This window comes from Molothrus aeneus, chromosome 21 (assembly GCF_037042795.1).
Source record: "Molothrus aeneus isolate 106 chromosome 21, BPBGC_Maene_1.0, whole genome shotgun sequence".
In the NCBI taxonomy this organism is placed as follows: Eukaryota; Metazoa; Chordata; class Aves; order Passeriformes; family Icteridae; genus Molothrus; species Molothrus aeneus.
In genome coordinates, this window is record NC_089666.1 from 7004555 (window position 1) to 7016649 (window position 12095).

At 43.3% G+C, this 12095-nt stretch overlaps 1 protein-coding gene across 6 annotated transcripts in view; it reads right to left on the reverse strand.

Annotated features, from left to right (window-relative positions):
- KIF1B (kinesin family member 1B) overlaps positions 1-12095 on the reverse strand; it is a 79322-nt gene that overhangs the window by 13744 nt on the left and 53483 nt on the right. For all 6 annotated transcript variants that reach the window (XM_066564197.1, XM_066564193.1, XM_066564196.1 and 3 more), the window contains 11 exons: positions 9631-9749; positions 8484-8569; positions 8207-8336; positions 7704-7863; positions 6990-7080; positions 6330-6448; positions 5760-5815; positions 2998-3106; positions 2355-2421; positions 1494-1578; positions 1127-1232 (listed from right to left, as the gene is read on the reverse strand). In XM_066564197.1, coding sequence (XP_066420294.1) covers positions 1127-1232; positions 1494-1578; positions 2355-2421; positions 2998-3106; positions 5760-5815; positions 6330-6448; positions 6990-7080; positions 7704-7863; positions 8207-8336; positions 8484-8569; positions 9631-9749 — 1128 coding nt within the window. The remainder of the gene's footprint in view (positions 1-1126; positions 1233-1493; positions 1579-2354; positions 2422-2997; positions 3107-5759; positions 5816-6329; positions 6449-6989; positions 7081-7703; positions 7864-8206; positions 8337-8483; positions 8570-9630; positions 9750-12095) is intronic.

A 12095-nucleotide genomic window follows, 5' to 3' on the forward strand; every position in this document is an offset into this window, starting at 1 on the left:
CCCCTTATAGCAAACTCCAGAGCTACAGCTCTGTAGGAACTTAGGAATTTATTGAAACAAAACAGAAAGCACAGGGCTTTCCAACTGCAAATGCAAGAGTATCAGACAGGAAACCAGCAGCAGTCTCCCTGTTTTCCAGTTACATTGATCCATTAACTCAATAAAATACCCACTTCTCAGTGGAAGGCAATAACTGCCAATCCCCCAGTCCCTGCCTGCCTTTACAGACACCAGGAGGCAGAGAGCCCACAGGCAGGAGCAGCAGCCCAAAAAGACTTTAATGCCACAGGGGATTCAAAGTGCAGGCCTCTAAGAGAGAAGGAAGAATTCCAGTGCTTGGAAGGATCCCACCTCCAGCATTCAGCAGGTGCAGCAAAGATAGACTCAAACTTTCCTCCCCTCTGGAAAAAGGCACTCAGAGCCCCATTGCAGGGATGTTCCTCCTTTGCACCAGCTGAACAGAGCCAGGGAGAAGCCAAGTGACTCTGCTGTCAGAGCAGGGAGAGGCTGTGCCCAATGCCCCCTCTGCCTTGCTGCACTTGTTTGCAGACACTGAAGCAGAACAATGTGGAGTCTGAGCCTCAGAGCAATGAGGGACACACAGAGCCACAAACCCCTCAGCCAGGGCCCTGCTGCTGCTGCCACACTGCAGGGACATGGAACTGGACTCAACTTGTCATACATCTGTGAATGATGGAGTTGAGTTTACAAAGCATGGCTCTGGCTTAAATTGGCACATGCTCGCTCCAGGAATAACATGCACACATCTACAGATGTACCTCCCAGAACTGTCCTTGTGCTTCAATGCTGTATTCCAGCACCAAACCTTGATGTCAGTTTAGAAGTTTTGGGTTAACTCCTGAGGTCCCCTTAAACTGTTCCTTTCCACCTGCCCTTTATGGTCCATACATGTGGAAAATAATTCAGATGCATCGTCAGCAAACCCTTCCCATGGATCAAGATTTGACAGTGATGTTCATTCTCTACCTGTTTCTGTGTGTTCTGTGCCTATGGAATTCTACATTTAATAATTAGCCACATTCCCAGCTTTCCAAACATACTGCCAATGCATAAGAGGTCAAATAAATTTCAGATTCCTGCTGCAGGGCTCACTTCATTCACTTACCTGTTGGAGCTGTGAGAGGATTTCAGGTATTTTGCAGAGATAATATTCAAAGACAGAATGGCATCCACAGCAGCTTCATCTACCTCTGCTTTATTTCTTATACGCCCTAGAAAGGGAAGGAGGAGGAGGAGGAATCAATTAAAATTCAAACTGCAACACAAAAGGAATTTGTTTTCCCAAATTTCAGACTACACGAGATACAAGCAGCTGTAAATGGAAGTTGCAAAACTTAAGTTCTTCCTCTGGATCTTTTTCAAAATTCTCCTCCTACAGGCAGTGCTCATAAAAATGACAGAATCTGACACAAAGAGGAATTACCAGCAATGGTTTTTCTTCCTTACAGAGCAAGACACAAACATTTACTCACCAACCACCAGCTCTCGCACATCCTTCCAGTGCAGCTCACTGCCCTTCTCATGGATGATGGTGACTGTGATTCTCCGCTGGATTCCCTGTGCAGTTCAGAAACAAAACCCTGCTCAAGTGCTCACACACACACATCATCTATTTTGCACTTGTACTCTAAAAGTGAAGTAAATAATATAAATAATATCATTAATATAATTTAATATCATTTAAGTGATTTAAATAATATCATTAGATGTCATCTGTAACTGAACAAGCAACTTTTTGTTTCAGGGCCCTAAAATTCACTTCAAGGGGATGTTATATTCTCGTATGTAAAAGAAATTAAATACTTCCCCTTCCTCACTCCACAAAGACAGAGTAGGAAAAATATAACTTTAAACCTATAAACCATATTTAACTGGGGTTATCTTTATAATCTAGCTAGAGACAAAATATTAGTAAGGATTGTAAGAGGAATTTAAGATGCACTGAGATACAGTCACTTCATAGATGATGTGTCATAACCACAAGCAGTGAGAGAGAGCAAATGGAATTTGAGTCCACATCATCCTTCTGTGTCCTTAGAGATGCTGGAGAACACTGAAGGCACAAATCTGGTCCCAGAGGGTCCTGCTTTTTAAAAGGCTTTCCTGTTTCATGAGTGGGATGCCCAGTGATAAGCACAACAGGAGCAGCAATATCCTGGGGGCCACAGAGTCCCCTCCAGCCCAAAGCCAGCAGAGCAAGCACAGACTGGGACATCCTGCCTGTCACTGCACAGCTGTGTGGGAGAGGAGCTGCACAGCCCAGGCAGCAGCATCCCCTCCCTCCCTCCCTGCAGGATGGCACTTGCTGGCTGTCCCACAGCTTCCCTCAGTACCTGGTGCAGCAGAAAGGTCCCCTGGCAGGGCAGGCCCCCGGTGTGATCCACAATAGCAGGGATGTACCTGTGTGAGACAGGGAACCAGAGATGTACCAGCAGCTTCCTCTGCTTGCAGCAGCTGAAGGCACCAGAGTTTCTTTCTACCCACTCCCCAAAGAGGCTCCTTCTGGCATTAGAGATCAGTGACTCGTGGAAGTGTCACCCACTGTACCTCCAGTGCTAATGGAAAACTGCAACTCACTTCTCAATGTAACCCCTGAAGACCTGTCAGGGGAAAACCTTTGTACAGAGATGAACACTGAACAGAGGCTGCTATGTGACTGGAGTCAAGCCTCCAGTGCCCCAAAGAATCCAAACTCATGGCCTACACAGGGAAGTTTTCCTGCTGCCTGTGCCTGGAGCTTCACCAGGGAAAGACCCCTCCAAGTGTGCAAGAAATTCTATCACTTCAGTCCCTTCTAATGGGGACAACTCCTGCCAGCAGATTGGACACCCATCACTACAAACCAGCCAGGCCCTTACCATGGTGACTGCTAAACATCAACCTGGTCTGAACAGAACAAAGGGGAAAAACCCAGAAATCTCATAAACCACAGTTCCTGAAACACAATATTAATCACAATATTAATATAGGACTTACTCCCCTGTTGGCTCCAGTTCACTGATCTCAAACCACACCAGGAGGTCGTATTTGCTCACACTGTGGCCCAAGCTGGGCTTGCTCATAGTATTCAGCTTTGTAGCTGGCACTTAAAAGGAAAAAAAAAAGAAAGAAAGAAGAAAAAAAGAGTGGTTTGTATACAAAGACTGAACAAGTAAAGCCTATTCAGGACTCACAGAAAGGTGCCATTTCAGAGGTCCTACATATTCTGTGTATGTAAGCAAACCACAGCTTTTACCATGAAAATTATGTTGCTTACAGGAATCATTATTTCTCTAAGTGTTTTTTAAATCTAAGTTACAAGAATAGAAAAAAATTTTGAAGTTAAATAATGGAACCAAAGTGCATCCAAAGAGCCTGGAAAAATGCACAGTTTCTCTAGATCCACAGAGAAGATGTTTCCTCAAATGTGCATCAGTTGCTTTATGGCTTGACAACTGGTGATTTAGAATTCCTGAGGTCTGTTCATCTGCAGCATCACTCACCCATAAAGTACCCATTTCACCTTCCCCACACAATAGGAAAAGAACTTAAATCTTCAGTCTTCACTTCTTCATGTTACAAACTGCCAGACCCCTGCATTGCTTGGTTAAGATATTGTATATGTAAAAAGGAAGAACAAGACTTATTCCAGAGCCCTAATCCTGCCTGAGTATTTTTCTGGGCTCCTTATCTCTTGGTATTAGTGAGTATAACCAGGCAGATCCCCTCTAATTCCTTTCATTCAAATGTAGGGATAAACCATGTTTAAAAAAAAATGAGACAGCTTAAATTCTAGAAATAACCTAATACTCCCTCACACATCATACCTTGCACTTACCATTACATGCTTTCTCCTGTCTGTTCACTCATTACATTTTTATAAATGTAATTTAAAAGCTTCGTTCCTTACACTCTGACTGGGATTTTTGTAACTCTGATCTTCCATTTTTTCTCCTTTCACATACTAACCTCACTGCTTTTATTAAGCCACATAATTATTCTCCTTTCTACCTCTCAAGACCCAATCCCCCCTTGCTCAGGTATTCTTTAGGCTCTCCCACCTTTACATCTCTGCATCCTTCGGCTTCTACCCTGACCTCATTTCCTGTGCACTGGAAGGACATAACAGCCCCCAGATAAAGCAGGTCCCTACAGGAGTGCCTGGGTGCTCCCTTCTGAGATCTGTTTCTGTTCTGGGTAAAACAGCAGCTGCCTCAGAGGGACAGATTTTACAGGAATCAGTTATTCACAGCACAGCTCCGCCCTGGGAGGCAGCGAGCTTGAGGCTCATCATTTACCTTCTCATACATTACTCAGGGTAGTAACTCTCTTACACCCAATCATCTCATGCAGCTGCACATGAACTCACTCCAGCCAGGGGAACATCAAACACACAAGTCACTCCAGGTTATTGCCAAGCAGAGCGATTCAAAAGCATCAGAAGAGAAAAACAACAGAAAGACACATCTAATTCAACATAAAAGCTTGAGTCTAGGTGTTCTCACAGACTTGCTCTGGTACAATTATTAACCAGCATGACTTTTTTGGAGTTAAATAAAACAGAATACAAATGGAAGTGAGGAACAGCACTGTTAGTGGCAGGAAAGGAAGATGAGTGAAAAGGAAACCTGTACAGAACACAGCAGAATGTTTCCTCTATACCTGCCTGTGTTTTCATATGCATCTCTCATCCCAGGATCACAAAACTCTATGCAGAACACAGAAAAATCAGAGGTCCTGGAAGTTTCAGGGAACAGATGCAGTGACACAAAAAAACCTGTGACTCCCAGCACACTGGAGTCTCCAGACTGTCTCAATGGTTCTCTCTAAAAGAGCCCTAAATTTAAGCACAGCATCATCCTTCCATGAGCACAACCATGGCAGCTTCTACTCCTAACACTACTACATGGTGAAGGAAAAAGGAATTTGGAAGCACATTCTGGAACTACTTCTACATCTATCACAGACCAAGTTTGGCTACTAACCATCTACTAACCATCTACTAACCAAGTTTGGCTACTAACCATCTCGTTTAGGAGCCCTCTCACTCTGACAACTGGGAACAGGCAGAAAGAGAAAAGGTGGCAGCTGGTCAGCTCCATCCTGGAAAGCAGCCACGGCAGAGGAGGCCAGCACGGTGGCATGCTCGGACAGCGTGTTCAGCACATGCACGTTTACATAGCCAGACATAAGGTACCTAATCAACTCAATTTTCCTTTCATGGTCTGCAGAGGGAATGCAACACACACAGAGAAAGGGTGGTAGAAATATGCAGGTGAGAGAAAGAGGGAGAAGGAGGAAATGAAAGGTGAAATGGAAAAAAAAAAATCACAAAAGAGTTCAGCATGCATTATTCCAATTAAGCAAAGAAAACCAAGAATCATTTCAACAAGACTCACTCACTAAACGAGAACATGGGAGAGCAAAAAGATGAAGCAATTAATGAATAAGCAAATTTCCAGTCAGTAAGTGCTCAGTAAGCAGGGGAAGAGCCATAGCCAGATCTCAGGGCATATGGTCAATACCTCAGGAATGGAATTCTACCCCCCAATGAACTAAGCAGCACTCCTTGCAGAGGAGGTTGAGAAGAAATAAAAATAAAACATAGAGAGGGCAGAGAGCCAGCAAAGACGTTCAGTGCCCCCTGTAGCACTCACTCCATTTACATTTCTCGGTGTCCTGGAAAGCTCAGGAATACACCACAACCTCCATTTGCAGCAGCAGACCTGTGATGTACAGAATTACAGAGCTGTTCTCACCTGGCTTTGACAGTGGCATAGGGGGAGGGAAGAATCTTCGAGAAGGCTGAGGAGGGCTACAGAGAAATAAAGAGTTATCAATACAGAGGCAGTTAAACGTAAGAAATAAACACAAATGCACACACATGCATCTTTGTATACACACACCTATTACTGTCTCTAAAAATATCCTCCCAATTCTATGAAGACAGGTAAATATCCCCTGTCAGGAAAACAAGGGGGCTCAGCACACTTCTAACCCATGCTCTTTTTCTATTCTAGCTTAACCAATCCTAGGAGCACTGCTGAGATTTTCCCAGAGCTCACAGATCACTGCTGAAGTTCCCAGGATTCCCAGTGCAGTCTCCAATCACCAGGGGTTTTAGGGTGCACTGGCAGAACAGCTTTCCATGTCTGACAGGGCAGAACAATTCCATCAGTCACTGCACTGGCTGAACAGGCCTCTGCCAGCACTTTCACCTCCACAGGGATTCTGCTTCTGAGGCTGTGGTGCACAATTTGAGGAGTACAAAAACTGCATAACCTGAGCATGACCCCCACGTGCCTTTATGCCAGGCTAGTGACCAATACCTGTTGAGATCCTGTCCTTGCAGGTGGAGAGGGTGCTGCTGATAATGTCCAAAGACTTCAAAGACAATAGGCTTTGTTTTGATGTACTCCACAAATGATTCTGTCACTTCCACAGCAATCTGTTTCAAGAGTAAGGAAAGAAAATGAGACATTCAAAAAAAGGAAATCTCTTTTAGGAGTCTGTATTTTTCATATCACTTAGTGTCACTCACAGTAAAAGCGACTGCATTCTCTTCTGGTTTAGGCATTAATTCTACTCTCCAAGAAAGGAGGAAATTAAAGCCTCAGTATCAGGCATTTCAAGTAGAAGAAGAGGAGGCTGTATGTAAGCAAAGCATTACACAGTTCATAAAAATAGATATATCCAGCTCATCTGAGATCACGAGCACTGCTATTCACATGTGTATTTTATTTCCTGAACTCTAGACTGTTTTCATCCTGGAAAGGAAACACAGAATTCAATGGCAGGAAGCAGAGGTGAAGGAAGAGTTAAATTTGCCACAAAGAATCATTCTGTGTTTTGTTTTGTGATGGGGATTACATCATTCACCTGATCACTCCTAGTACTGTCTATTCCTAATAATTCTGCTTGCCTTGAAGGACACACACAACTCCCAGTGCTGACAGAGGAAGCTACTGCTCACAGGAAGCTTTACTTACATTCTGAACATGGTAAAACCCAAGGGGAGTCCCTCTGCCATTGTTTTTGAGAGGTTCTGTTGAGAAAGCTTCATCATGTCGATGTAAAAAGCTTTAAAAAAAGAAACCAAAAATCAGCCACCACAGAATGGTTTCATGAAGATTGCTGTGCTCTGAATCCAACCCTGAAAGGAAATCCTAAAATCCTAAAAGAAATGTATTTTACTGGAACTTTAGAAGCAGTTGAGTGATGGCCTAATGCTGGGCATACCATGGGCTTGTGGGACCACAATTGTGGTATTTGTTTTATGTCTTTATTACTCCTTTTTATTCTCTTCCTTAAGAACCCAAGCCTAAGACCACTTTCACTTGAGAAGTACTGATTTCCTCCAGGTTCATGCAGCTTTCATTCAAATGGGTGTATGTACAATCTAGTACTGAATTTTTCACATTAAAAGCTTAAAACCCCAAGATATCTATAAACTAGTAACTTACGAGTCCACTTTGATTCCTAACTCCTTTCTGCAAAACTTTAATCCTTGACATCTGCTTAAGAGAAAGTGAGGACCAAGAACTCCAGGAAGTGACAAGGTGTTTTTCTCTGCTGTACAACACCTCCACCCATCTGAAAAGTTCTCAGAGTTCCACTGCCCACTGTTCTTTGCTCTCTCTATCATTATCTCATCATATCTCTATACCATTAATTGCCTAATGCAAGTGAAGACAAATTCTTACTTGAACTGACAGAAAATATCTGCATATTCGGGCAGGATGCCACTGGCCTGAAGCACTGTCACACGGAAGGTAAACACACTGCCCAGCTTCAGGTGATCACCAATTTCCTCAGTGAATCCTTCCATGGTCATCTTTCCATCCAAAGTGGCTGACTTCAAGTCTTAGGGAGAAAAAAAAATCCCACATGAAATAATTTTTTTCTTTTTTTTCCTCCTCTCTTTTCTTGAAATAGTTCTTCAGGAGACAGTTTAGTCCCATCGCATTTTTTTCCCTTTTAAACCCCAATAATTTGCTGATAACCAAAAGATCCAAATATCTGGGAAGTTTTTCAGCACCGTTCTTCAAATGAATCTCTCATGTTCAACCAGGATCTCTCATGTTCAACCCGCTGGTTACACCCCTCCCTAACCACGACACTCTTGAAGGACACTCCTTTCTATGACTGGCTGAAAGTGTCACAAATTTCCCAGAAGTTCTCCAAATACCAAGTATTTCTTGCTTACCCAGCTCATTCATTCTGTTGATCTCCTCTGGAGGAGTGGTAACCTCTGAATTCTGTCCTTGCCCTTCCACAATCCTTAACTCCTCCAGAGACAGTCCAGACCGAGTCATCGCAACTGAGGAAAAGTCACTCTGAAAATGAAATACAACAGTGCCTGTAACAGACTTCTGCACTTTCTGAGTGTGCCATCCCCTTCTTTCCCTACAACATGTGTTCTTTATTTAGAAGCACAAGCTACTACACTCAAAGATACCTAAATCAATTTTAAGAATTCTTACCTTATCAAAATCCTCATTGTCAAATGAAATTTTAGCTGTGCCAGACTGTCGAATACCCGATCCATAATCTGGGGCTTCTTCATCAGCTAAAAAAACACAGGGAAAAAAGAACATAGATAAATATTTGGAAATATTCAGTCAATGCTAAGGAGACCAAACCAAACTAGACTTTTGTACACATTAAACTGGATTTCAATTCACTTGTTTTAATCCCTGCCAGGGTGATTCTTACACATCTTCAGAGTCTGAGCTTCATTATATGTTCCCATGGAGAGTGAAGCTTCCAGGGTTACCCTACCTAAAGAAGCAAGAACTGTTGGCATTTGGCCACTGCTGGAAAGGGCAAATGATGGGAAGGATGTGTGCTCCCACCAGCATGGCTAAGGCAAGGCCCTGCCAAGCAGCCCACCCCACACTGAGCATTCTGGAACATCAGGGACTGAGCAGTGACCTGCAGTGAACTCTGGCACACACACAATGGCAGCTCAGCACTGGTGAGGCTGGTACCACCCCGGATATCTGCTCCTCTCTTCTGAAAAGAATTCCTGGTGATTAAATACTGGGCTAAAGCAGCTCCTAGTCTCCATGTTTTTAGTGAGGCAATGAAGGGGGAAACTGCTGCTGATTTCTGTTCCCACCATGCTGGAAACCATCAGAAGTTCAGGAACTTCTTCATGTGCCCTCCCCAGGCCCCAGAGGAGCACATTTCTGAGCATTATTTAAAGGGATAGTTTGAGCACAGCTAAAACTTGCTACATTTAACTTTAATGCAGGTCACCAAAACGACCAAAGCAGGTACCCTTCTGCACTGTTTATACTGGGTGCCAGAAGGAAAAAGCTTTCCTTTAGTTTTAGTTTTCTGACTTACTGACAGTAGTTAAATCTTCCACTGTCCTAAAAAGCAGTGTTGCATTAGTTGCCAGGTATAAAATTCAGTGGACGACATCATCATAATTTTAAAATCTTTTGTTCAGTAACATTATTTCAAGACTTATTCACGCTCAGCCCATACGGTGAAACAACAAATGAAATCATCTCAATACCAACAGAGAACAAGTGTTCTTTGCAACACGAAGGTGATTCAGGTTTGAGTATCAGGAGAATGGTTTGGTTTGCAAGCCTGGCTCTGAAGGCAGCAGTGCCTCACCTGCTATGGCCTGCACAGCCACGCGCAGGAAGCCCCGCACTTCGCCCTTCTCGCTGACCACGGCCACCCTGTGGATCAGGGGCACTGGGTACAGCAGATTGCTCAGGTACACGAAGGCTCTGGTGACAGGAGGAGAGAAACACAGCCAGCATTAGGAACGGTGTGCCAAACCCCACTGCAGCTTTGCTCGGCTCTGGAACAGTCAGACCTCAGACACTGCATCTCCCCGACCTGCAGGAGGTCCTGGGTCCCTCCTGCCCACACAGGAGGTCCTGGGTCCACCCTGCCCACACAGGAGGTCCTGGGTCCATCCTGCCCACACACAGGAGGTCCTGGGTCCCTCCTGCCCACACAGGAGGTCCTGGGTCCATCCTGCCCACACAGGAGGTCCTGGGTCCCTCCTGCCCACACACAGGAGGTCCTGGGTCCACCCTGCCCACACAGGAGGTCCTGGGTCCCTCCTGCCCACACAGAGCTCTGGCCAAGGCCAGGGCAGCTACCAAAGGCTCTCAGTCGGAGCTCAGAGGGACCCAGGGCTCACAGGAATGAGTTACAGACACAGGGAGAGAGGATGGCTGTATGGAAGGCAACCAGAGATGCACTGAAGTTGTGAATGGAGCTGTTAGCAAGCTGACAGAATCCATCAGGGAACTACTGATGATAAAGAATGAGGTAGTTGGAAATGATAAATTTAAAAGGAATTGATCTACTGTGCTCACACAGCCTCAATTTTTTACTGAACATATAAACCCACTCTTTTAAAAACAGACTGACTGAATGTCTTCTCTCTTCTATATTCCTTTGATAACACTGTGTGCAGAATAACCAGAAACCCACAATAAACCAGAAGTCATCCTTAGGTTTCTTGGAAGATTCACTGATTGCACAGACAGTGGAAGACTGAAAGTCTTCACAGGAAAATCTCTTTAGGATCATTTGATTCATTTCTTTGAAAAAACAGAACATAACAAATAAGACATGACAGCACTACTCTAGAGCAACCACTTAGAAATTACAGTTTCCAAAAGGAAAAACAGCATTTAGGCCCCATAGGGGATGATCCTGCCCTGCACTAACTTTTAAGTTATATACAAGCAGGGTCTGGTTTGGAGCAGTAAGGTAACCAATTTAATTGTATAGATTTCAATTAAAAGTCAGACTAAAGTTATTAAGTGATTTTATGTTTCTGCAATGAATTGCAGCAGTGTTTAAAGCATCACACTTCAGTGGGATTAGCTTGAGCAAGACATTAAATGTTGATACGCTCAGCAAGTCAGCTAAAGAACAGCTCTCCACAAGGGGGAAATATGGAAGGTTTTACTTATTAAATGAGCTGTTTCAGAATTCAGAAGAGTACTGAGATGCACAGAACTTTAACCAATACTTTTACCAGTTAGTAAATTTAAAGTTACTAATTATGCAATTTTAGTGAATTTATGCACATTAAATGATATTAAACAACAGTAACCTGTTTTCCTAACCCTGTCCTTACAGTTCTTTTTATTAGTCTTTAGTATTAAAAATAATCAATTCCTGTAATTTATAACTGCTATTGTTTAACATTCCTAGAAAAGTCCTGCATGACAAAAGGGAAGTGCTGCTCCTTGGGTTCACATGTCCCTGCCAAGGATGAATGAACTCTTTTTGAAATGACAAGGAAGTCAAACAGGTGTCAGTCATGAACCAAGGACACAAAAATAATGCTACTAAAAAAAAGTGGTGACAAAATGCAATAGAGAAGAGGATGATTAATATGGCTACAAAGTAGTAAAACAAAAAATGAAGAAAACCATACAACAACAACAAAAACCAACTGCAACATAACACTTCACTAAGATTAGGATTTAATTCCTTTTCAGTCTGCTTCAAAGTGAGGTAAGCACTCATATAGCAGGGGAAGGGAAAAGAGACTAAATTTCAAGTAACAAAATGAGAAGTTAAATTTTATTTTTTCCCTCTAACATTTTCATTTTTAGCTTTGGAATTTCAGGTGATACACATCTGAGGAACTAGCATCCAACCACACAAGAAAACAGTCCCTGAAACTGGAATGGTTCACTTGGGCTGGATCAGGGATGGAGCTGCAAAAGGTTTGTGGTTCTGTGCTCAACGTGAAGAACACACCCAGTTTGAGAAGCACATTTCAAGCCAGGGAGAACAGACATTTCCCAACACAACAGAAGCCAAGGAGTCTTGCACTGATGTGCACAGTAGGAGTCTCACTAACTAAAAAGAGTCAGGCATTGCAGAAGCCTTCTCCCTTCAAAGCCAAACTAATGAAAAGTGAAAGCATCACGTGCTTGAAAAATAAAAAAATACATCTTTATTTGGAGGGCAAAAGTTCTGAAGGTGCTGCTCAACACGTGCCAGCAAAGCATTCAGCTGGATTAACCCCTACCATGTGACCATCCCAAGGAAAAAAAATGTATTTCTCTTCTCCCCCAGTTTGCTTCCATCCAGTCACC